Below are 23,274 nucleotides of genomic sequence, written 5' to 3'. Positions count from 1 at the left end.
TTAAAGTAGCCAGAGTAATTGTAAGAGGAAATGTTTAGCTGTTTTGCAGTCACAAAGTCACTGGACCGTGGCTTGTCTGTAGTACAGTACTGTATGTACTGTACAACCCACATGTCAATTCTCTCCTACTGTGAAGTACGGAGTACACAATGAGCCTCTCCCTCCCTTCGTCCCACCCCCGACAACCACTACTATTATTCTACCGTCAATGAGTCCCTCTCAATGCCTTTGACAGATTGTACGACACTCCTTGGATCTCTTATGGGCCGGGCAAAATTTAAAAAACACCTTGAACTGGAGTACCCCCCCTGCAAGCTGATTAGCGCTTCTCTGCGTGAAGTGTGACTAGCGACTTCGCTCTGCATAATCTCATTGAATCTCATCAGACCAATGGAGCTACAATGGTTACATTGCATTCCCTGTCAAGGCTGTCAGGGGCATTATGCTAGGCCGGCAAGATGTTCGCGCAGCTCATTTTGTGGCAGGGGCAATCAGCGCGCCCCTTGACAGTTCGCGCCTGCATGCCAGAACAATTGTTCGTCTCGGCTTTCAGTTCGCCCACACGCGCGCCTTATCCCTCGATTCATTCTTCCTATGGCACTCAAGATGGCCGTTTGGAGTTCGATCTCGCTCCTCTTGATCCTACCTGTTGTTCTGGGCTCGTCTGACCCTGCCTCGGCAGCAGTTGATGACTACGATGTCCTGCAATACATCAATCCTCTCATCGGGAGTGCCAATGGAGGTATGTCCCGCAAACTCTTCCCAAATACTCTATCCTGTGAGCGTCGTTCTGACAGTGTCAATTAGGAAATGTCTTCGCAGGCGCGACAATCCCCTATGGTATGGCCAAAGCCGTAGCCGATACAGATTCGCAAAACAATCAAGGGGGCTTTGCGTTCGACGGGAGTCGTATCACCGGCTTCTCCAGTTTTCACGACTCAGGCACCGGCGGCCAACCCTCTCTCGGGAACTTCCCTCTGTTCCCTTATACGACGTGCCAGAATGACGACGTGAATGGCTGCGTCTACCCAAAGAAGGAGCGAAAGACGGCTTATGACCCCTCTTCCGTCAAATCAAGTCCGGGATATTTTGGGTTGACAATGAGCTCTGGGATTCAGGTGGATATGACTACAACTCATCATGTGTCTCTGTTCCGGTTCCGGTTTCCTGCCAATGTATCATCGAGTCCTCTCATCTTGTTAGATCTTTCCGACTTGTCCGACACGCGCCAGGACAATGGGACTGTTTCCGTTGATGCCACGACAGGACGCATGACTGGCCACGCACGATTCTTGCCAAGCTTCGGAAGTGGCTCTTATGTGCCATACTTCTGTGCTGATTACCAGAGCGCGGCCGACATTCGAGACACTGGTATCTTTGTAGATGCGCGGGCTAGTAGTGTTGTCAAGAACCTCACAATCTCGCGCAGCATAAATGGCTACCCTCTTCCGGTATGTCGTTTCAGCTACTGTTGGATATTGAACTGACAGTTTTAGGGCGGTGCTTTTGTACGCTTCAAGGCAGCATCTGAGATCACGGTTCAAGCCCGCGTGGGCATAAGTTTTATCAGTAGCGAGCAGGCTTGTCAGAATGCAGAGACTGAATTACCCGATTTCGATTTCGATAAGACCCGTGCGGCAGCAGTCAATAAGTGGACAGAGAAGATGGCACCAATTAGAGTATCCAGAACCGGGGTGAATGCATCTACCTTGACCAATTTCTACAGTGGGATCTACAGAACTATGGTAAACCCTCAAGATTACACCGGAGAGAATCCGTTGTGGGAAAGTGAGGAGCCATACTTTGACTCTTTCTACTGGTAAGCCAGTCGCTGCAGTAATCTTGTCTCTTCTAACGTGGGCAGCCTTTGGGATTCCTTCCGATCTCAGCTTCCATTTCTGACAATCTTTGACCCTGCATCGTTGAGTCGGATGGTTCGTTCCCTGATTGATACGCAACGACATCTTGGATGGCTACCTGACTGTCGCATGTCACTCTGCAAAGGTAAGCACTGACGTATTGAGGCGCAGTTAATGCTGACAGAGGTGTAGGCTATACGCAGGGAGGCTCCAACGCAGATGTTGTGCTTGCAGACGCATACGTCAAGAACATTAGCAACGGGATTGACTGGGAAGCTGGGTATGCAGCGGTGCAGAAAGATGCGGAAGAGGAGCCGTTTGACTGGTCCAACGAAGGCCGGGGAGGGTTGCAGAGCTGGAAGGCACTGAACTACATTCCCGTGGAGGACTTTGACTACATTGGCTTCGGAACCCTGACACGAAGTATATCCCGCACGCTAGAATATGCCTACAATGACTTCACTATCGCACAAATGGCTCGAGGGATGGGTAAGACGAGCGATGCGGAAAAGTACGAAAGGACTGCAAAATATTGGCAGAATCTCTTTCGTGCAGATCAGACCTCATTTCTCAACGGCACGGATACTGGATTCAAGGGCTTCTTCCAGCCGAAATACTTGAACGGCACATGGGGATACCAGGTTCGTATACCTACGACACGCTACCATGACACAATCACCGATAGCTTCTTGATATGGCAGACTAATACCTGGCTTAGGACCCCCTAACATGTTCCAACATTGACACAAGCGGCCGATCCTGCTCCCTGCAGAACAACGCCGCCGAGACCTTTGAATCCAGCATCTGGGAATATCAATTGTGAGTTGCGCTCTCGCTTTTTAGTGCTTCTTCTACGAATCAATACTAAGACGAAACACGACGCAGCTTCGTCCCCCACGACATGTCCACCCTCATCACCCTCCTCGGCGGCCCCGACGCCTTCACCCACCGCCTCGACTACCTCCACGACCGCGGCATCACCTACATCGGCAACGAGCCCGCCTTCCTGACCGTCTTCCAGTACCACTACGCCGGCCGACCGGGCAAGTCCACCGCGCGCGCCCACACCTACATTCCGGCCTTCTTCAACCCGACGCCGACGGGCCTGCCAGGCAACGACGACTCGGGCGCCATGGGCTCGTTCGTGGCTATGACGATGATGGGCCTGTTCCCCAACCCCGGCCAGAACGTGTATCTGATCACGGCCCCGTTCTTTGAGAGCGTCAACATCACCTCCCCGCTCACGGGCAAGACGGCCCGCGTGCGCACGGTGGGCTTCGATCCGAGCTACCAGGCGGTATACATCCAGTCGGCAACATTGGATGGACAACCGTACACTAAGAGCTATGTGGGGCACGATTTCTTCACCGAGGGAAGGGAGTTGGTTCTCTGGTTGGGAAGGAATGAGAGTTCTTGGGGCCAGGGAGTTGGGGATCTGCCGCCTTCGCTGGGGACGGAAGGGGATGCAACTTTGAACTTTAGGTATGAGTAGAGACTCTTGCTCTCTCTTTATGTCTCTTTCGCTCTGTGTGTGGCAAACGTGTACGGTAGATAGGTGAGGTGTACCGACTGTAGGTCTCTAGTGTTTGGAAGGTCAGGGTGGTGGTGTGTAGATCGGTTGTAAGTGACAGTATCCTTGCTCAACACGTGTGACTTGTCCACCTTTGACATGAGGATTTGTACTACTAGAACTGCAACACTAATGAACAGCATTGCTGCGAAAATCAAGCTGCTTTTCTTTTCCACTTCATCTCTCATTTGGCACTGCTTTTCATTCCGCCCGCTTGGGTACCTTCTTTCCACAGAGGCGGTGGCACAAGCGGCTAGATAAGGCTCACCTCACAAATACCAGTCCGCACAACGTGCCCTAAAATGTGGTAGGCCACGGGACATTGTCTACGTTAGGTCGGGTGCGAACCCGCAAATTGAACAACATCATGCGAGCTGCCCAAGTAGCATTGGGCTCGGTTTTGCTCTTTGACGCGCTCACTCGACAGACAGAAAGAACCAGAGTTAATTATGATAGAAATAAAGAGAACGAGCGGCTTCCCTCCGAGCTTGGGTGAACTACACGGGAGGAGTCCATCTCGATGGACGACCTGGAGGGCATGATGTAGCGGATTGGGAATGCTAGCGGTCATTCGGAGGAGTTGAAAGGGGAGTTGATTCGGCGGGGTGATCTTCATGCGGGATAGCTGGAGCAATACCCAACTCAGTCATATCATATCACACTATATTGAAAGTCGGACGAAATGGCGAAATAGACAGTAGTGATAGGCTCTTGGTGTAGTAGGGACAAGAGCCTTTCGATACTCAGCACAACCCAACCTACGATTGATTTCGAGTCCGACTAAGCCTAAGGGCTATTCCAGCGAGAATAAGCCAAATATCAATAACATTGCCATATTGAAGATAAAAGTAGGATCCCGTGCTTTCCACGAGTCTCGTCGTTATTTGTGCTAATTGATGTTTCAGATCTAATGCTTGCCCTATTTCCAAAAGCTCCGTTCCCGTCTCGGAAGCATTCCCAAGAGTTCTATTCTCTGTATCTTTCTCTCTTTCCCCCATTAACCGGGCTTCAATCTAAGCAAACTCGACCACTGCCCCACAGTGCAAGAGACCCCAGATACCCAGCCCGTCAAGTCCGCTTCAGCAACGTCACACAGTCATCTTTCCCGCCCACCACGACCTCCTGGGCAGGAACTCCATCAGCACTCACCATACGCCCCTCCATCTGGAATCCCTGCGCAGCATCCACGCAGTCTGCATTCTGCCGGATCTTCGGCAGCAGATACGCCGGATGCAGGAGATTGTACACCCACACCGCGGGGACCATCATCGCGCCATCCAGGCCAATCAGCAACTTCTCATTCCGCATCGTCGCGCTGGTCCAGCCGTGCAGCAGCTCGATCGTCCGGTACACACTCCGGATATAGATCAGCAGCAGGGAGAAGACGGTCGCGCCTCCGAGGAAGAGCAAGGGGGTGTTCGAACGGATGGTGGCATGCGGTTTCGGTTGCTGCTTGGACAGGCGAAGCACGAAGTCGGTGGCCAGGCCCACGAACAGGGTGATGCACACGAGCTGGAAGATGATGCCCCCGACCATGATGTGGGTGCCTGTCGTTTGGCTGCTGCTGCCGCTGCTGCTGGAGCTCTCGGCTGCGCGCGCAAGGAGGCCTCTTGCGTGTGCAGAGGTTACGGATCCTGTCGATGTAGAAGTGGAAGATGATGAGCCTGTGGTGGTTGCGGTGGTCGTACCGCCCGCTCCGCCAGACGAGGCCATTCCGCCACCGGCACCTTGGACTCCCAAGGCAATCACATCACAGATACAGAAGATCCAGACGTAGAGTTCTGGCGGCATCAGGGAGGAGCTGCGTCCGAATATTGAAACGAGTCGGGCGAGGATGACATAGATTCCCGCGGTGAAGAAGGTAGGGGCTGCCAGTAGAATGATCCAGTTAGCGTCTGATTCGGAAGGCAAAGGGCAAATACGCCCACCACGACCAAGGGGGTACGAGAGGGTGTGGTATTTACCAATGATCAGGGTGGTGATTTGTATCATATAGGGTGTTTGGGCGTAAGGACATTTCGCGGACCAGATTCGTGCTGCCCATCCTAGTAGCTCAACTGGTACGTATATGTGTGAGTTTCGCCAAAGATGAGGAAGTGGTAGCGGGCTTTTTTGGGCAAGGTGTACTGTCCATACCTAAACAGCCGATTGAGAAGACAGCGCACCCCCATGCGCGATAGTAAATCACTTGTGCTGTATGGATCAGCATCGAGAGGCCGAAGAAGGCCACAAACCATGATGCGGCCGTGAGTGAGGGTACATAGCCGTAGGACGTTTCAACCCCAGCCACATATGCGTGGCATGTGTCTTGACTATAGCCTTCCATGATCCGGTTTTTCAGGACTGATCAAGCGATTCTAATTGACAGGGGTGATAGAATAAGTCCAAGATTGAGGTGAGGACAAGAAGTATTTAAGGGGATGTGGGACAATCGTTCATCCATGATTGATGCTGTTCGAGTCGGGTCTGCACACGGGCTCTGTTGGGTAAGTCGCTGCCTATGAACATTGTTGCCATGCATCTCCAGACCAAGTATCGTAGAACTAAGGAGGGCAAGTAGCGATGTTCCGTACTCGTGTTCCATTTTGGACCAAAGCGGTTACGGCCAACGTGTTTGCGAGGTCCACTGGAGCCCTTGTGGATCTCGAAGCCTATCAACGCCGCGCGGTCTCCGCAGGTAGAATAACCTATACATCACAGCAACAAGTCTCAGCTCTTTTCCTCTGGGCCCGCTTTTCACGATCGAGAAGCTGATCATATTTGCCTAGATGTCACATCATTTGTCACGGTCTTTTGTTGTTTTACCCTGCAGTACAGTACAAACAATCCCGCGCGCAGTGTGAGTTAGCAGAGTTGCTGGTAACGTTAGCGAACACCGTACTGAGGAGAGGCAACAACATCTCTCTGAATTTCTTTCCATGTATATGATCATATACACCGTCCTATTCACAAGAAAAGCAAATATACAGAACTTCCTTTCTACTTCCTTCCTTAGCAGTGTGGGCTTCACGAAAATATTTATGAATTAATAAAGTATCACGCATCCATAAAAATTATATTCACAAATCCAAAATCCGAATCTCATCAATAGGCCATCTCACCAACACCCGATCCTCCTTCCCCAGGAAAGTCCATATCCCCCGTAAGATATGCTCCGGCCACCCATGCGAGACCCACGTCTTATCCAGCCGATACATAAGCACCACAAAATGCGCCAGGATCACCAACGCCACGGGCCGTTTCTCCTGCAACGCATCCCAGAACAACTCCTCCATCTGCGTCACCCACGTAAACAGGACGAACCCAAATGGCTCCGGTCTCGTTGCCATTGCAGTTGCTGCCGGTAGTGCACAGCCTGGACGATCTTCAATTCGACCGGGAAAGGCCATTTGAAACGCCCTGAGAGTATGCTCAATGGCCATTCGATATATGGGCAACAGGGGATCCGCGGCTGCCCGCTCTTCAGTGAACTCGCGCACCCGGGTAAGGGCCTCTTGATACCCGGTGCAGTGGGTCCCAGCAGCAGCGGAATTCTGGATTGGATGTCTTTGATTTTCTGAAAGATCTTGGTGCCGCTCTTCTTCGGCGGAGCCAGCAGCAGCACGCCCCTTGCGCAACATGGTGGAGATGGTGTTGACCCCGCGCAGCAGCGTCAGCCACTCGACGGGGGCGGCGGCCCCGCCGCGGTTGAAAAACAGATACTCGTCGGCTCGGGGCCCGCGGGCCAGGCCGATGAAACACACGAGAATGGATCCGATCCAGATCGCGTCGGCGCCATGAGTCGCATTCGCGAGGGCTTGGGGTTGAGCCAGTCCATTCGACAGCAGCTGCAGACCAGTTCCGTAGTGGTAGTCAAAGCGCAAGGGACAGCGATTGCGATTGTGGTGATGCTCCGGCTCCGGGCTCGGGCTCGGGCTCCGGGCCATATGCAGACAGGCGAGCGCGAGCATCAAGTGATGAACAATCGGAAACCTGCATGCCGTGCGCGGCACCACGGACTGCCAAAAGGTGAGGCTTGGGGCGTCTTCCATTAGGCTCAAGCATGTTGAAGTGAGGAAAAAGTGCTGGAGCTCGAAATCTTCGAGGCAGAAAGCTGGATCTGTGGACACAGGTTCACGATCTTCTTCAGCCGGACTTGCAGCAGGGGCAGCAGGGGCAGCTGGAGCAGCAGAGACGTTCACATAATTGAACTCAACAAACTGTACCTTGAAGGTGTTTATTCCTGGAAGCTCTGCTCTTGCTCTTGAGGGTTTTCGAGTGTTCGCCACGGCTGGTTGGGCGTCCTTCGGGGATGGGCCATACACGCACTGGACTGAATGGTTGAGGCAGTTTGAGCACTCAGGCTTCATCTCATCGCACTGAGATGCAATTAGCGTTCTCTCCGAGACTTTTCTGTTGTAGGATATGCAATACCTTGACGTGCCTGCTTTTACAAGTCCTACAGCCATTCCGCGATTTGCGGTGGGACTTTCGTGGCATGACAAGCTTGGGTGCTGAGTTCGGAGAACGAATATTCGATTTGATTTTGACATCATGGTCAGTAGAACGAGTATGAGCCGTTAAAAACTCCTGGAATATGCAGAAGCTACAAGTACTAAAAGTAACCTCTAAGAACGAACCGTGGACTGATTGGGTGACATATCTGGTTAGCAACCCGGCCACGTAAGCAAGCAGGCTATCTCTCTCCGCAACTGAGGCAGTGTAAATATCCATTGTTTCACCTGAAACTCCTACATTTTGAAACCATCTACCATGATCAGATAACCCTGATACATAACCTAAAGAGGCTTACTGTATTTCTGAAGATACACCGCCCACAAAGCATAATCCAGCCTGCTGGTTGAACGACAACAAAGGATACATACTGCGGAGAACTTAGTTATTTCTCAAGAGCAGTCCTCCCTCTTCGCCCGCCACTCCTCTCTCAACACCTCATTTTCACCTCATTCCAACCCCAGCACCGCCATGCAACCCCACCACGCCGATCTCATTCGCAGTCTGAACAAGCTCTATACCCTACTATATCAACTCGGGGCCTATGAAGAGGCCAAGATTCTCCGACCAGACGGCAGCAGCATAGGAAGTCGACATCCCGAGGGCGCTATAAACAGCTCTGCGGCTCTGGCCGCCGGATTCACTCCGGCCGTGGTTGATGTGATGCACCAGATCCCATATCTCGATGTGGGGGTGCTGGATTTCCAGATCTGCCCCAATACCTTCTTGGTCAACTATCGAAGTGAGAAGCATTCCGACCAAGGGAGCTTCGAGGCGTGGCGATCGACCTGTTCCCCGGAGATCGAATTGCCCGAGAACACGGTGGCCTTGACGCAAGCCTCGGGTGGGGGGAGGACTTGGCTCTATGATGTGGGGACTGGTGTGTCTTCTTCCTCTTCTCTTTCCCCGCTAAACTGTATCATTTCATTTCTTTTTAATTTTTTGTTTTCTACCTCTTCTTTCTGTGATTTTCATGGTCCTGATCTACCTTACCCCAGGACTTATGCGCGACTGGGATTTTGAGAATGAGGATGACCCCCTGGTAGTACCGGCCGATCTGCCCTCCAAGGTTCTGGCGCCCTATATCGAGAAATACAGGAGTCTGCACTATCTGATCACCCCGATGGAGTTGGATTGTGCGTGGGAGCTGTTCATGGCTGGGCATCCGCCCGAGGACTGGGGGCCCTGGGACCGGTTGAATTGGTACATCGACTATGGGGAGTGGAAAGCGACCCGATATCTTAAGCAAATCTATCTGCAGTATGGCTGGAAAGTCACTCCCGGGATGTCTCCATCACAGGAGCAGTTCCGACGAGCGGACTATCTGCGGGCGAGAGACCAGTATTGGGCAGAGGTTGTTGCGCCCCTTGGCAAGGCGTCCGAAATGTTTCGAAGACAGCGGATGGTAGAGACGTGTGAGAATTGAATTCAACCTTGCTCCCCGAGCTGGATCGGGAACCAGAAGTCATGGGACGTATCCCCTGGAATTGCGCGCTGATTGCACGTTCACGCTCGACAGACGACTGCTCTTTGAGCCTCGCCGCCTCGTCCAACCCCATCGGCCAATCGCCTGTTTCGCGCATGACGAGGTCTCATAGCTCCTGTGGCAAGCCGAACTGGGTGCCGAATTGGTCGAACACTGCGTTCTCTCTTCACCAGGTATGCTGTTGTGGTGGCACGTTGCGGGAGGAGCAAATGCGGTAGTGCGGGTCGACCAGCCAGATGGTGATAAATCGCTGGTGACCCGGGAGATTAGGGTCTGAAAGTAAGGAGGGCAGTGTCTGGTATCGCAGGGTATTGGGCTAGGTTAGGAAGTATTCCTGATGGGTGACAGTTACTGATCCCAGAGTCTGTAGCATCAGAGGGGCGTCACGGTAAGTCGCTGAGTCTTCGTCCGTCCGCGACAGACCAAAGATGTTTTACGTCGCATGGGGTCCAGGGTGATCTCGAACGCGTGTAGATCGACCTCTTGCTGGAAGTAGATGCGCGTATCGGTAATATGCTCGACGTTATAGTAGTATCGCGCTGCGGCGACCACATGTTCATTTAGGCGCTCATCAATATGGTAGTCGGCATCTCCAGAGAAGTCTGGGTTCTCTGCCTTCAGCTCAACACTACTAACACACACAATCACTTACAAGCCCTGCTTACGAAACTGGCTCTGCAAACAGGCGGATCAATACTGGTGATCCTGGGGTGGTGGAGGGGGGTCCTCAAACACCACTCTAGAAGGTTTCCTTATATCAACAATCGGCTTCCCAGTTCTGCCTAGTTTCCACTCATCATAGGAGTATGAGATACCAGCTCCAGGATACCCGAAAGTGTGAAGTCGACCCCATTTGCCTTGTACATGTGTCAATGCAGAAGAGAAGAAAGAACGGAGACTCCAAGACGGCGTGAGAAGCTAGAGCCGGATGCAGGTATAGTGTGTCGTTTACTTAAGCCACTGGTAGTAATGGTAGCCTACACGCTAACTATTTAGTGGTCATGGTTCTTATACCGTGAAGCTGTGGTATGAGGGTTTAGACTCACATGGCTTCAAAACTGCTGACTCGCACTCGAAAAGTAATCTTGGATCTACAACATGCCGATAAGCGGAAGACACTATACTATGTACGGGCGAATGGCAAAATGGCCCTTCTAAGACGTGCGATTGACTGCATGCCTCCTTCCTTCGTTTGTGATAGCGTCCTACTATGCTCTCTCTCCATCCAACCTCGATGCCCCCCAAGCCCATTCATTCATTCCGAGTCATGCGTGGAAACTCCCTTGCTGCATTTATTCGCCCTCTTTCTATGTAGGGCACAGGTGTAGCGCCCGCCTCCAGCGGGACCGCCGAAGTATACTAGCCCTAACCGTCCGAGCGGGAGATCACGAACCTCTCCACCACGAGCTATTCGTACCATTGATAACAGGTCCCGCAGACCACGGATACCTGCAAGGGCAGCGGCTTACCCCATGGCGGCGCGTGGATCTGGTGATCGCCCGAACCGGCGCACCATTATGGAGTCGACGTGGCCCGGCATCCAGAACCTGACCAAAACTACCTTGGTTCTAACCCTCACGCGGGGCCCTGATCAGCTCCGGCGCGGCTGTCGGCAGGTGACATCGTCAAGATTGGTCCGGGTTGGGAGGAGGGCCAATACGAAAATGAACAAGTTGGTAGAAGTCTGCATCTAGTTGGAAGTTTGAGGTGACAGAAGCGTTCGGTTTCTCTTATCTTCTCACGAAGATGATGACGTTTTTTTGGTCTCATCATTGGACAATGCACCGCATTACATTGCAATGCGCACAGCATACACTGGGAAATAAGCCCCTAGAGAAGGGTTCGATAATACACATATATTTTGTCGGAAGACCGTCTCTCAGCCCCGTTTTCAGGGAACATGAAATGTAAGATCCAAGGGTGATACCCATAACTCCCCATGCAAACATTAAAAAAAGAATATAGTTCGTCATTCTGTCTTCATGCCCCTCGCTCGCCGCCCCAGAAAATAAGACACACACAGAAAGGGGAGAAAATAAGGGAGAGGATGGACATCATTTCAGCATTACCCATTTGAAGCGAAAGAAAAGTCCCACCAAACAGCTTTTGTATACATGGGGGAGGGGGGGCGGGCGGCTGGTGAATCAGGTCGTAACCCACTCAAGGGTGGAAGTAGCTTCACAAAAAAAAGGTTCATGTTGGGTTGGCTTCAGCATTTCGGCATCTCTGCATCTTTGCATCCGCTTTCTGCTATATTTTTACAAGCCTGTGTCCGCACATGAGAATGGACTCCCGACTGTTCCTTCTCGGTAGCTGATGATCACACTTTCGATGGAGGCCTGTTCGAGTGTTAGTTTTTCTTCTGCGGAGAATAGGCGTGATGGGTGATGAACTGCGCGCTTCCAAGGACGGGGCAAAGGAGGGACGAGAAAAAAAGAGGGGGAGGCAGGAGGATATGAACCTACATAAGTACCCGGTCCCAAGAAGAACAACCCCGCGAGAATTAACCCGACGTTCACAATAAAACCCAACCAGCCCTTCCACCCACGATTCATATAGAATCCCGGCCCGTATTCCTCGCGGCGCATGCGCAGGTACGCCGTACCCCAGAAGATGAACCCGAAGAACGAATCGAACAGGGCGCTCATGATGGACTCCAGATCGGAGAAGAAGGGGATGACCTCTGCGATAATGAAGGCGGCGATCCACAGACAACACAGAATCCCGGCCCAGGCGGCCCAGCCGACGACGGTGTGGTTGCCCTTGTGGCGGGTGCCGTCGAAGAGGCGGAAGAAGAGGAAGCGGGCGGAGACGGAGGCGTACAAGACGCCCAGAAACACGAGTGTGGGGATCATGAAGGAGAAGGAGACCTTCTTGTAAGTCTCGTTGCCGAGGGAGCCGAACGCGGGCGAGGTGATGTATTGGTTACCGGTGTAGGCGTACACGATGGCGCCGACGAGGGAGAAAACGATGATCTCGGCGATGGTGACGGCGGTGACGGACTTCCAGAAGTCCTTGGGCTCGCGCATCTCAGCGATGAAGCTCGGAAGCGTGATCTGGCCGATGAAGGTGTAGCTGATGTTGAGGAATGCGCTGACGCCCGAGACGAAGGTTGTACCGGCCACAGGTACAGCGGTCACGATGGGGTCGCCCTTGGCCGGAGTGTAGCCAGCCGGGTGGTCTTCGATGGCGGAGAAGATAAGGGCGAGCATGACGGAGATAAAAGTGGTGAACGCGGAGAGGGTGGCCACCTTGGAGAGCGCGTCGAAGGTCCGCGGGAGGGAACAAACGAATGAGATGACCGCTGTCACAACGGAGAAGACGATTGTACAGGCTCCATGTCCAGTGATCGTATTGAGATATTCTGCGCCAACGAGACAATGGAGGCCCTAAGGACGATTAGTTTCAGAGCTTGCAAGGTCTGATGTGCGACATTGTCTCTACCTGAATGAAGGTGTTGTTCAGCAGGAACATGACAGCCGTCAAGTACCAGACCACCTTCGAATCCCAGAAAATCATCTGTCCAATGTCGCACACATCGCGTACGTGAGGATGTCGCAAACAGAAACGCCTGAATATGTGAGCTATATCCTGCGGCGCGCGTGAAACTATGTGACGTACCAGATGATCAATGAAGTATACAGCACAGTCATGGCAATAAACACTGTCAGGATCAACCCAGGTACTAACCCCAGAACGGAGTAGGACCAGGGAAACGACATGATAGCCAGACAGATGTACTCGGAGAAGAGCAGCGCCGCCGTCTAGAGACCAGGGCTCATATTAGCACGGATACTCACTTCCCAGTGATAGCTTCGCGGCCACGCACCTTTTGCCAACTACATGTGCGATACTTGATCGAGTTCTCTGCCTCCATCTGAATTTGTCTGCCCACTTCCCCTTCAGAGTCCGAGCTCGACCCGGGCTGTAATTTCTGGCTCTCCAGGTCCGCATGTTTCGTCTTGTCGGTCAGACTGTGCTCGGGGACAGAGGAGCGGCCCGTGGGCTCGGGGACGGTGGACTCCGCCATTTTATGGAGCGGACAAGCCGCTGGTGTAGGGAGCGAGCGAGGATGGAAGCTGAAAATAGGAGGGAAACCTTCGGAGGCATGTACTGCGCTTGGAGGGAAGAAAAGAGTCTGGTTTTGTGGGAAGAGAGAGTCTTAGTCGCGGCATCAGCACATGGATAGAGTGTGAGGAAACTTACCTTAGACTGAGGAGAATGACTGACTGACTCAGTCAGTGACTGACAAGCAATGGAAACAGCACTCTTATGAAGTACTGAAAACCAGAAGTAAGTTGTCAGAGTGAGGGAAGTAGAGATTGCGCAGGAAAGATGCAAGAGCTGGGCAGCTGAAATCTTTCCACCCAGTGACAGACAAACGGACGGAGAGACAGACAGACAGAAAGACAGACAAGAGGGTGCGCCGATCGCCCCGGGTCGAGGCTAGGCTAGCCCCGAAGGAACAGGCAGAAAGTTCCCAAGCAGTCAATCAATGAGCAATAAGATGAAAGAAAGACTGGTTGCAATCTCCGATCCCAACTAAGGTTGTTCCCTGTTCGGATTTTGCAGCGACGGACTCGGAAGTTCTGCTTTCATGAGATGACGTAGCAGGCCCATCCCGCGGAACAACAACAGCAGACTGCAGTATGTATGGCTGAGCATTGACAATTGGGCTCCATAGTAAGGTTTGGAACTGTTGAGTATTGCTATAGTAATAATATTCGCTGCCATTGGCATGAAGATATCGAGTAACAAGAACTTTCAGCAACCGTTTGTCTTCTCCATAGTGCTAGAAGTACTCGGTACAGTTTCCTCCCCGCCCGCCGCACTCGGCAATTCCCCGCTCCACACCAGTTATCGGACGCTCTCTGGGGCGGATGGACCCGATCAGCATGCATTTCCTTCTTAGTCTAACCTCCCGCCCCGCATTCGGCCTGTTGACATTCCACTGGACTTGCTCCTGCAGAGATAATAGTTTATGCTTGAATCTCAATCGCAATACTTCTTCCGCTAAAACAGCATTCCAATGATACCAACATCGACTGTGCAAAGCGCATCATGCGATCATTGCTCTAATACTTTTTAAAGGATTTAAATCCCAGTCCATAGTGGAGCCTATCAGAAATCTCTGCTGACCAGGGCTGCATCAAAGAAAAAAAAATCGAAAAGTAGGAAGAGGGGCAAACGGAAGTTGGACCTCGAATTAACCTCTAGCACGCTATGCGCTAGTTGATGGCGTGCTTCCAAGGTTGTTGTTTGTTCACATCGCCTTTCCACGTGTGAGATGTCGGACCTTACCATGTTTCTCCATGCACACACACACCTCCAAAACAACCAGGTTACTCGCCCGGGTGTCGGGGATGTCCGAATCGAGCAGATCGATTTTGGCTGGGAAGAAAAACTGGCCAAGTTGTGGCTGACCGCTATGATGTCATCCGCCCCGATCGAGTGGGTGAAGCGCAGCGCCACAATCCCACACTAGTGGCTGGAACTGCCAACGGCTCTGCAATTCTAGACCGTCCGTCTCTACTGTCACTGTTCATATGAAGTTTATATGAATGTTTACGTCGGACTGATGAGATGCGCCATGTGAAAGTTATGAAAGTAAAGTAAAAAAGAAATACTACATAGAGCTTTTGTGGTATCTGCAGGATGCGATTGACTAAATACAACAAGAACCTGGGTTTCACATACCCTCGTCTTCCCCGGCCAGCAGGGCCGCATAATCCTCCATCGACGCGAAGGTAGGCAGGTGCTTGAGCTTGCGCCGCTTCTTGCGTCCACTGTCCTTCTCCTTCTCCTTCTCGTCCTTGGACGCACTCGGCAGGTGAGCGTCGAGCTCCACGTCCGACGGCAGCTCTTCGTCGCTGTCGATGAACGCCTCCTCGTCCGAGACGTCCATGTCGAACGCATCCTCGTCGTCCGAGGGCTCCTCCTCTGCCTTGGCCTTCTTCGTCTTCTTCGCCGGGGCAGGGACCTCGTCGATGTCCTCCATCTCGTCGTCAGAGTCGAGGTTGATCTCCACTTCATCGTCGCCGCCGGCTTCTTCATCGTCGCTCTGGTCGTAGGCAGACTCCAAGTCGTCCAGATCCAGGTCGTCGTCGTCGCTGACGCCAGCTTCCAGGTCGGGCCGAGAGTCCACCAGGGCCTTCCAGATCTCGGACTCGGCGTCGCTGAGCTCGCCGTCCTCGTCCTCGTCACCCGCATCCTTGTCGGCCTTCTTCTTGCGAGCCTTGTCCTTCTCCTGGCCCTTGCCGATCCGGTTGAAGTACTCGTGGAAGAAGACATCCTCCGCCGCCACATCCTCTGCCTTCTTCTTCCAGAAGGCTTCCGAGTTGAGCGGCAGCTGCGCGCCAGTCTTGACGGCAGCGACAAGGCGATCCTTGGCGTCGCTGCCGGCAAGAGGCTGCATGATCGAGGCTCCACGGGTGGCCGCAGCCGCCTTAGGAGTGCGGTAAACGAAACGGTCGAGGAAGTGGGTGAGAGTATGGATAGTCAAGTCGGGCTGTCCGCTCATCACCTGGTGATCAAGTAAATGAGCCGCGTTGACCGAGACGGAGGGATGGAAGTGCGACAGGTAGGGCAGCTGGAAGGCGAAAGTCAGTAACTGCAGAATCATGGCCGAAAAGCTATACGTACAAGTTCCCAGAGACACGTGCGGTCGGCGTTGCTGTGTTCGGGGTCTCTTTTGCGGGGGTCGTAACGAGTAGACGGCTTCTCGGGTTTGGTCTCTTCAGGCTGTTCCTGAGGCTCATCGTCCTCGTCAGGAACGTCCCGGAAGACTTCCTCCTCATCGTCTTCGTTCAGCTCGGGCTGGTCGAACAAGGCGCGGAGATCGGGGAACGTCTTCTCCAGCTCACGAATCAAGTAGAAGACACCGCAAATGAATGCGGGCTGGTGCATTCCGAGGATCTGAAGGAGACGCTTGACAAAGGCCTTGACACGGCGAGTGTTTAAGTCATTCTTCAAGGACTTGAACAACAGATTGAGGTAAAGGGATTGCTTGGAGGACGTTGCCAGGCGTGGATCAAGCAGCGATTCGTACAGAGTCCGATAGAAGCGATCCGCACCGACCTGGTGGGATGCCGTCAATTGCTGGATCAGCATGAGGGCCTGGATACTCGTGTTGAAGTTGGAAGAGTGCGTGATGCGGAAAAGAGTGCCGAGGTGCTTCGTCAGGCTGATCTATGCGTTAGCTTGGTCATAATGCACGGAGAATATAGGACAAACCGTTCACTGTCCGAGCTTGTAAAGGGATAAGCTCGGTTCACACCGGTCAAGACCGCGGATGTCAACTTGTCTTGCATCTCTTCAGTTTGCGCCTGACCCTTGTCGTCGTCCTTGCCCTTGCCCTTGCCCTTGTTTCCGAATTTGCCATGCCTCTTGCCCTTGTAACCCTTGCCCTTGTCTTCCTTGGCAGGCTTCAATAGCGAAACGAAGAGGGCAAAATAGATGTCGAGCAATTTCTCAGCGACCTTCTCCTCCTTGACACTCAGGACCGTCTGGTTGAGCGAGATGATAGCATAGTACTTGGCGTGCTGGCTTTGGCCAGGCCGGAAGAGGACCTCCTCGACAGCTGAAATAATCGTGGACTTCATGAGAGGATGCGCCTGCTCGAGTTGCAAAAGTAGGTAAGAGGCCCGCGAGGCAATCTTCTTAGACGTGTCACCAAGCTTGTTCACCAACAGGCGCAACAGATTCGTCTCCTGCTCAGGCTTCTCCTTCAACAGTTCGTAGACGTAGCTGACAGCGCGAGAGCGAGAGAAATCGATCTCGTCGTTGCACCAGACTTCGAGAATCTTGAGAACCTCGAAGTACTGATCCTTTAGGAAATGTTCGTAGGCCCAGACGATCAGGTGGCTGTTCTGAAGACCATTGGGAAGAGCATCTCCCTCAGCCCAGCGGTTGCTCACACCTTGCAAGGCAGCCACAAGCGATGGCTGGTTGGCGAAGGCCCGGAGTCTGCGATCGCTGGGCAAGATGGTTCCCTGGGCGAACATATCTTTGAGCGACCGAAGAACTTCAACGGCCTGAGCACGACTGCGCTTCTTTCCGAGGGCAATCAAGTTCTCCAGAGCCTTGGTGTTGTGAAGGGGCGATTCTTGTACGGCAAGCGTCAAAGCGGAGATCTTATCGCTAAGCGTACCAGTGGACATAATAGTACTGTAGAACTTGTGGGATGAAGAGGCAGAAGCTGCTTGCGCGTCTGCGTATTCTTTAGCCTCCTTTTCGAGAAGCGAGTTTGCGTAAGTGTGAAATCGCTCGATCAGGTGGCGGGCAACAGGGTTCGATTCCTTCTTCGCAATGGGTGGAAGTTCGATCATGAACCAGTCGGACCTCGGAGGAACGGACTTGTCGTCTAGTCAGCATGTTTTACCGGAAACATGGATGAGTTGACTCACCAATTTGGAGAACTCCTTTGGGAAGATGTTCTCAGAAGCGGCCTGCTTGGCGGCCTTCTTGTCCTCCTTCGGGGCTGGCGTGGGAGGTTCATCCTCTGAGGCGTCTTCTTCGTCCTCTTCCAGGTCCTCATCATCTTCAGCATCGACCTCGATGCCTCCTGTCTCTCCATCTTCATCTTCCTCTTCCTCTTCCTCTTCCTCGTCTTCTTCGACTTCCTCGTCTTCTTCAACTTCGTCGTCTTCAAGGTCATCCGGAACCACCTGGCCTGCGGCAGCCAGCATGCTAGCCAGCTCCTTCCTCAGGAAGTCATCCTCAGACTTGCCCTTGGATTTCTTCTCGGTGGCATCCTCAACCTCGGACTCGGAGTCAACACCGGCCAAGAGATCCAAATCCTCTTCCGTACCCCCCAGGGCCAGAATCTCCTGCCGTAGAACATCGTCACCATCCTCCTTGCTCTTCGGCTTACCCTTTCCAATGTCCTTCGTCGCCTCCCCAGCAATCACATCACCATTGCGATCGCGCTTCTTTCCCTTGTTGTTCTTATCGTCGGCGGACGCCTGCTTCGGCTGAGGTTTCGACGCAACCGGCTGGTTCTTCTTGGGGGTATCAGCCGGTGCCGAATTTCCCTTGCCGTTCTTCGACTTCTGCTTGGCGTTGTTCTGATCCTTCAAGCGCTGTTCGATCTTCTGTCGCAAGCCGGCGAATGCACTCTCCTCCAACTGGGGGAGAGACTCAGCGGCAGGGGTGGGATTTTTGGCGGCAGCACCGCCACCCACACCCTTACCTAGAGGGATGTTGTTCGCTCCAGAGGAGGAGGAGGAGCCTTTGCCCTTATTGCCTTTGGCCATATTGACAGGGTGGGATGAATGGCCAAAATGCTTGCTCTCCTTCAACTTTTTTTCTGCCGCCCAAAAAATTATGGGGGGTCCGCTTCTTTCCAGGCCGCCGGAGAAATGGGCGGGCCGATCTGCCCGTAGCCTGAGTAGTAAGTTAGTCTACTGGCTGTGCCCGACGCTCGGACCACGTCAATTATTCCCATTGGGTTTAGTGCCTGGGCCGATAAGAACCGCGCTTCTTTCTTGGGGATTGCCGCGCATTGCCAGCGGAGATGTGAATATCTCTTTCCCCGTTGGAAAACACCTCGAGGCTGTGCTTCGGGATTTTGGCTCTTCATGTTCTCGCGCATACGCCCTACAGTGGGCCGAGCGCCCGGAGTCTCTCGAGTGCACCTTAGCGTCATTCAATTCGGGTATAGAACGTCCAAGAACGCCTTTCATGTATGAGGTATCTTCCGCCATAGCTTGTATAAGATCTAACTAGTCATACTGTCAGACCGATGGCAGGACTCGGATATCGAATTTTTGGATTCCGACGGGGGGTATCACCAAGAAGCCGGTTGAGGGTGAAAGAGGTACGCTACTAAATTGAATCATCGATCACGTTCTATGCAACTGACGCTACACAGAGGACACAAACGACCTCCTAGTGAGGGGTGGCTTCTTGCGACAGGTACTGTCAGCTTTCATTTTGGCAAGTACTGGGCTAATCAAATGCATAGGCGTACGCGGGCATTTTTCACATGCTGCCATTGGGGTTGCGCGTGCAGGATAAGCTTGAGAGACTCATAGATAAGCACATGCAGTTAGTCGGTAAGTCTACGGCATCATGATTGTTGTGTTCCTACTGAGGCATCTAATTCATAATAATTAGGTGCATCTAAGGTGTCACTCTCGTCGATATCATCCCAAGAGCTCTGGGAGCAATCGGGACGCCTCAAAGAGGGGTCGGATGTAAGCCTCTTGCTCTCTTCTCAGCTGTGAGCTCTCCCTAATCAACCGGCAGGTCTTCCGTTTCCTTGACCGCAAAGAAGCACGCTTCATCCTCGCGCCCACTCATGAAGAGGAGATTACGACTCTTGTCGGGAGTCTTACCAAGTCGTACCGAGATCTGCCCGTGCGTGTGTACCAGATTTGTCAGTAAAGTTTTCCCACGCTTTTCGACCAAGTCTAATCGTAGCATAGCGAGAAAATACAGAGATGAGCAGAGACCCCGGCAGGGTCTTCTTCGCGGTCGAGAATTCATCATGAAAGACATGTACACGTTCGACTACAGTCCCGAGACCGCTCTCCAGACTTACGTGGCTGTCAAAGGCGCCTACACACGGCTTTTCGACGAGCTCAAAATCCCCTACCTGGTCGCTGCTGCGGACTCGGGTAATATGGGCGGGAGCCTGAGCCACGAGTTCCACTTCCCCAGTGCGAAGGGTGAAGACACAGTCATCAGCTGCACCAGTTGCGACAATGTGTACAACGAGGAGCTCGCGGACGGAAAGGCTCACGCTGGCGTGGACGAACAGCCTCAGACTCATCAGAGACCTGGCTTCGACACCGGTGAGAACTCCGGTGAGGCCACGCCCGCCGTCTCAGTCGGTCTGTGGATGTCCATCTCGAAAGACAAGAACACGCTGCTGCGGTGCTGGTTTCCGCAGTACACCATCCAAGAAAGCCCTGTGGAGAGAGAGGTGAACTCCCACGCCGTCAAGTCCATCGCCGACGCCGCTGGGATGGAAATCGACATCAGCGTCGAGAACCCGCTCCAGCAATGGGCAACGCACGTCAAGCTCCACAAGGCTTCCGCTCAGCGCCCGCGGATCGTGGATCTGTATGACTCGCGCGTGCGCGCATACAAGCGCCCCCCGCTTACCGACACATTGGAGGAGGTCGGCTGCACAGCGGAGGACGTGGATTTCTCGAAGCTGGATCGCTTCCCAGGCACGAACAGCCATCTGAACTTGGTGCGGGTCCACGAGGGCGACCGATGCTCCAAATGCGGCGAGGGTCTGGCACAGACGCACAAGGCAGTCGAGCTCGGTCACACATTCCATCTAGGCACCCGCTACAGCGATGTCCTCAAGGCCACCGTGATGGTCGACCAATCTGCTATGCCCAAGAACAAAGACAGCAACAGATCCGGCCCCCAGACCGTACCCATGGAGATGGGCTGCCACGGAATCGGCGTCTCGCGCATGATCACTGCGGTAGCGGACAGCCTGGCGGACGGCAAGGGACTGAACTGGCCTCGCGTCATCGCGCCGTACGAAGTCATCATCGTGCCGGGCAAGGGGCTCGAGGCGGAAGCGGAGAAGGTGTACGACGCACTGACCGTGGCGCCTACTTCTGCCTTGGACGTGATTCTGGATGACCGCGACAAGCAAATGGGCTGGAAGCTCGGCGATGCGGACCTGATCGGATACCCGGTCATCATTGTGGTTGGTAAGGGATGGAAGAAGCAGCAAACCTTGGAGGTGCAATGCCGTCGGCTGAGCGTGCGTGAAGATGTCACACTTGAGGCTCTTCCGGCGTTTGTGCAATCTCTGCTGCAGCGATTGTAAGCGCTTTCGCGTGGGTTGTAGGCTATGCTGATATCCAAAATCGGGGCTATGCTGTGTTCTTCCCGAGGCTGAGTGGCACGGAGCTTTGTAAGATAGAAAGACTATTCAATGAAAAAGTAGAAGTAGATTGACCGCAAATTATACCCCACTCCTTTCAAATGTGCTGATAAAGAAGATGAGTCAACTTCTTAGAGCACTGGTGAGATCTATCATTGAAAGGTCAGAGCATAAAGAAGTTTTAGGCAGTCTGCCTGGAACTATTGAACTCTTGGCATCCCCGGGTACAGGGTATTGTTTACCGTGCCTGGAAAAGAATCACCAAACCTCAACTATATAAGGCGACCGACCAATCCACTTGATTGACGCAACTCACCAAGCCCATCAATACTTGACCGATCACCACCAATCGATCGATCTTCATTCTTTTCACACACACAAACACACACGCACCTCTAATAAATCACCGACAACCATGTCCACAACACCAGATTCCGACCCCACCGCCGCCGCCGCCCCGCCAGCGGTAACAACCATCCCCCGCGTCGGCATCGCCGTCCTCATCTTCGGGCGCGCCAACCAAGTCCTGCTGGGCGAACGCAAAGGCAGCCACGGCGCCGGCACCTGGGCCCTGCCGGGGGGCCACCTGGAGCCCGGCGAGACGTGGGCCGCGTGCGCCGCCCGCGAGGTCCTCGAGGAGACCAACCTGGCCGTTTCGGGGCTCCGCTTCCTGACGGCCACCAACGACGTGATGGCCGCCGAGAACAAGCACTACATCACCATCTACCTGGGGTGCACGCCGACGCGGCGCGAGGATTGCAGGGCGCCGCCGCCCGTCATGGAGCCCGACAAGTGCCGCGAGTGGCGCTGGGTGGAGTGGGAGGAGGTCACGCGGTGGTATCGGCTGCAGGACGAGGCGGAGAAACTGGCTGCCACAGACTTCACTGCAAGGACTTCCGCTGGGGATCCCGCTAAGCTGGGGCTCGAGCATCCGTTGTTCTTGCCGCTCATGAACCTCTTTCGGCAGCAGCAGTATTGATTGCCGTTGCAGGAGTATCAGTTGTTGACTGGGTGGGAGGAGAATCGCTAGGTGATGGTTAGGGGAATGAGGTTATGAATATCATGATGTTTCTGATAATGGATTTCTTATTCTACTGTATTTTTTTTTCCTTGAGTGTTTTGTACTTTTAGACTTGTTGATGGCTTTGTTGACATTTACTTCGCTCTGGGAGTTAATTTTATTTACTGCACTGTATGGTGAGTAAGCTGTGCCTTAACTGACATAACTAATGGATGGACAATGAACCATCTACTTGACTCCTCACTACGACGCATGTGCCTTCTTCTCTTTTGTACATACTTGTACCATTCACCCATCTTGAAGGTTCATATCTGGTATGCCTCTCAGGTTACTGCATCAATATAGCATGTATCTTGTGCCTGTTTGTGGAGACTTCAAGTCCTGCAAGGCATTGTCTTTTGTACCAGTTCGGCACAGTAGGATAGGGTGCTCGAATTATAGAATAATTTGCGAGACAGTCACCATAAGGACTAGAGACCCCTACCTTTTTTCTTGGTGAGAACAGAAGAGAATGCCACAGCCTTGGTTCTGCCATGCAGCTCTAGCAATAGCACTGCACAAAAAGAAACCTGAAATAAGCCGTACGAACGGGGTCAGTGAAAGCGCTCAACACTTGAAGAGCTTCTCAATAGACTCCTAGAAGACCCTTAGGTTGCAAAGGGGGTTCCACGCATTACGACCCAAGCTTGACTGATGTTCCGATTCCTCCAAAACAGATGGCAGTAGTTTTGCTTGGGTGACTACTTCCCCAAAACCCCCAACATCTCCCCAACTTCTCCAACACCGCTTCACAAACCCTCCCAGACTCATACGGTCATGCACAAGATCAGAGACAATCCCTCGCTATTCCCGGAGCAAATACCTATTCCAAGGACACAGGAAGACTGGAAGAGCTTCGACAAACAGATGACGTCCATACATGCCCTGACAGTCCTCTAAGTCATGCGACAATCGGATGACCTTGAAGCCTCTAATGGCCACAAATTGGCT

At 53.0% G+C, this 23,274-nt stretch overlaps 8 protein-coding genes across 8 annotated transcripts; 4 read left to right on the top strand and 4 right to left on the bottom strand.

Moving 5' to 3' along the window:
- The first annotated feature begins 331 nt into the window (after positions 1-331).
- BO66DRAFT_357495 (glycoside hydrolase family 92 protein) lies at positions 332-3,488 on the top strand. Its single transcript, XM_025644904.1, has 7 exons — positions 332-742; positions 808-1,451; positions 1,497-1,819; positions 1,865-2,004; positions 2,052-2,500; positions 2,578-2,678; positions 2,745-3,488. The coding sequence occupies exons 1-7, from the start codon at positions 595-597 to the stop codon at positions 3,349-3,351; spliced, it is 2,412 nt and encodes an 803-aa protein (XP_025499967.1). The 5' UTR covers positions 332-594; the 3' UTR covers positions 3,352-3,488.
- A 1,009-nt stretch (positions 3,489-4,497) lies between these two features.
- BO66DRAFT_332155 (RTA1 domain-containing protein) lies at positions 4,498-5,755 on the bottom strand (the record flags this gene model as incomplete). The annotated part of the gene is made up of 4 exons (XM_025644118.1): positions 4,498-5,018; positions 5,118-5,297; positions 5,394-5,486; positions 5,566-5,755. 4 exons carry the CDS (start codon positions 5,753-5,755, stop codon positions 4,498-4,500), a joined length of 984 nt encoding a protein of 327 aa, XP_025499966.1.
- A 733-nt stretch (positions 5,756-6,488) lies between these two features.
- Positions 6,489-7,953, bottom strand: BO66DRAFT_423026 (Zn(II)2Cys6 transcription factor domain-containing protein; the record flags this gene model as incomplete). The annotated part of the gene is made up of 2 exons (XM_025650089.1): positions 7,843-7,953; positions 6,489-7,787 (listed from the first exon to the last, which is right to left on the bottom strand). Exons 1-2 carry the CDS (start codon positions 7,906-7,908, stop codon positions 6,489-6,491), a joined length of 1,365 nt encoding a protein of 454 aa, XP_025499965.1. The 5' UTR covers positions 7,909-7,953.
- A 390-nt stretch (positions 7,954-8,343) lies between these two features.
- On the top strand, positions 8,344-9,577 carry BO66DRAFT_394842 (uncharacterized protein). Its single transcript, XM_025648087.1, has 2 exons — positions 8,344-8,803; positions 8,922-9,577. Exons 1-2 carry the CDS (start codon positions 8,395-8,397, stop codon positions 9,347-9,349), a joined length of 837 nt encoding a protein of 278 aa, XP_025499964.1. The 5' UTR covers positions 8,344-8,394; the 3' UTR covers positions 9,350-9,577.
- Positions 9,578-11,524: 1,947 nt separating this feature from the next.
- On the bottom strand, positions 11,525-13,729 carry BO66DRAFT_188731 (putative neutral amino acid permease). The gene is made up of 5 exons (XM_025642436.1): positions 13,616-13,729; positions 13,239-13,547; positions 13,031-13,173; positions 12,854-12,980; positions 11,525-12,798 (listed from the first exon to the last, which is right to left on the bottom strand). The coding sequence occupies exons 2-5, from the start codon at positions 13,437-13,439 to the stop codon at positions 11,668-11,670; spliced, it is 1,602 nt and encodes a 533-aa protein (XP_025499963.1). The 5' UTR covers positions 13,440-13,547; positions 13,616-13,729; the 3' UTR covers positions 11,525-11,667.
- Positions 13,730-15,055: 1,326 nt separating this feature from the next.
- On the bottom strand, positions 15,056-18,683 carry BO66DRAFT_357489 (RNA-binding ribosome biosynthesis protein MAK21). Its single transcript, XM_025644903.1, has 4 exons — positions 17,815-18,683; positions 16,643-17,763; positions 16,052-16,592; positions 15,056-15,998 (listed from the first exon to the last, which is right to left on the bottom strand). Exons 1-4 carry the CDS (start codon positions 18,661-18,663, stop codon positions 15,099-15,101), a joined length of 3,411 nt encoding a protein of 1,136 aa, XP_025499962.1. The 5' UTR covers positions 18,664-18,683; the 3' UTR covers positions 15,056-15,098.
- A 243-nt stretch (positions 18,684-18,926) lies between these two features.
- On the top strand, positions 18,927-21,319 carry BO66DRAFT_381966 (putative proline--tRNA ligase AIM10). Its single transcript, XM_025645984.1, has 7 exons — positions 18,927-19,092; positions 19,148-19,226; positions 19,281-19,324; positions 19,374-19,464; positions 19,526-19,605; positions 19,658-19,787; positions 19,837-21,319. The coding sequence occupies exons 1-7, from the start codon at positions 18,988-18,990 to the stop codon at positions 21,204-21,206; spliced, it is 1,899 nt and encodes a 632-aa protein (XP_025499961.1). The 5' UTR covers positions 18,927-18,987; the 3' UTR covers positions 21,207-21,319.
- Positions 21,320-21,741: 422 nt separating this feature from the next.
- Positions 21,742-22,233, top strand: BO66DRAFT_307584 (nucleotide triphosphate diphosphatase NUDT15; the record flags this gene model as incomplete). Its single annotated transcript, XM_025643255.1, has 1 exon — positions 21,742-22,233. A coding segment is annotated over one exon (492 nt), but the record flags the coding sequence as incomplete, so codon positions are not given.
- Between the last annotated feature and the right edge of the window lie 1,041 nt (positions 22,234-23,274).

Source organism: Aspergillus aculeatinus (assembly GCF_003184765.1).
Source record: "Aspergillus aculeatinus CBS 121060 unplaced genomic scaffold BO66scaffold_53, whole genome shotgun sequence".
Classification (NCBI taxonomy): Eukaryota; Fungi; Ascomycota; class Eurotiomycetes; order Eurotiales; family Aspergillaceae; genus Aspergillus; species Aspergillus aculeatinus.
The sequence above is the reverse complement of the archived record's forward strand: the minus strand, read 5'-3'. Positions and strand labels throughout refer to the sequence as shown.

What these genes read in the sequence shown, in the direction of transcription:
- BO66DRAFT_357495 (XM_025644904.1), top strand. Translation starts at nt 595, where the DNA reads ATGGCACTCAAGATGGCCGTTTGGAGTTCGATCTCGCTCCTCTTGATC. An exon ending in TCGCATGTCACTCTGCAAAG is followed by an intron (nt 2,005 to 2,051) that starts GTAAGCACTGAC and finishes ACAGAGGTGTAG; the next exon opens with GCTATACGCAGGGAGGCTCC. An exon ending in ACGGCACATGGGGATACCAG is followed by an intron (nt 2,501 to 2,577) that starts GTTCGTATACCT and finishes TACCTGGCTTAG; the next exon opens with GACCCCCTAACATGTTCCAA.
- BO66DRAFT_394842 (XM_025648087.1), top strand. Translation starts at nt 8,395, where the DNA reads ATGCAACCCCACCACGCCGATCTCATTCGCAGTCTGAACAAGCTCTAT. An exon ending in GCTCTATGATGTGGGGACTG is followed by an intron (nt 8,804 to 8,921) that starts GTGTGTCTTCTT and finishes ACCTTACCCCAG; the next exon opens with GACTTATGCGCGACTGGGAT.
- BO66DRAFT_188731 (XM_025642436.1), bottom strand. Translation starts at nt 13,439, where the DNA reads ATGGCGGAGTCCACCGTCCCCGAGCCCACGGGCCGCTCCTCTGTCCCC. An exon ending in TATACTTCATTGATCATCTG is followed by an intron (nt 12,981 to 13,030) that starts GTACGTCACATA and finishes TCACATATTCAG; the next exon opens with GCGTTTCTGTTTGCGACATC. An exon ending in TGAACAACACCTTCATTCAG is followed by an intron (nt 12,799 to 12,853) that starts GTAGAGACAATG and finishes AATCGTCCTTAG; the next exon opens with GGCCTCCATTGTCTCGTTGG.
- BO66DRAFT_357489 (XM_025644903.1), bottom strand. Translation starts at nt 18,663, where the DNA reads ATGGCCAAAGGCAATAAGGGCAAAGGCTCCTCCTCCTCCTCTGGAGCG. An exon ending in CAAAGGAGTTCTCCAAATTG is followed by an intron (nt 17,764 to 17,814) that starts GTGAGTCAACTC and finishes CTAGACGACAAG; the next exon opens with TCCGTTCCTCCGAGGTCCGA. An exon ending in GCACGTGTCTCTGGGAACTT is followed by an intron (nt 15,999 to 16,051) that starts GTACGTATAGCT and finishes TTCGCCTTCCAG; the next exon opens with CTGCCCTACCTGTCGCACTT.
- BO66DRAFT_381966 (XM_025645984.1), top strand. Translation starts at nt 18,988, where the DNA reads ATGTTCTCGCGCATACGCCCTACAGTGGGCCGAGCGCCCGGAGTCTCT. An exon ending in GCCTCAAAGAGGGGTCGGAT is followed by an intron (nt 19,606 to 19,657) that starts GTAAGCCTCTTG and finishes ATCAACCGGCAG; the next exon opens with GTCTTCCGTTTCCTTGACCG. An exon ending in CGTGCGTGTGTACCAGATTT is followed by an intron (nt 19,788 to 19,836) that starts GTCAGTAAAGTT and finishes ATCGTAGCATAG; the next exon opens with CGAGAAAATACAGAGATGAG.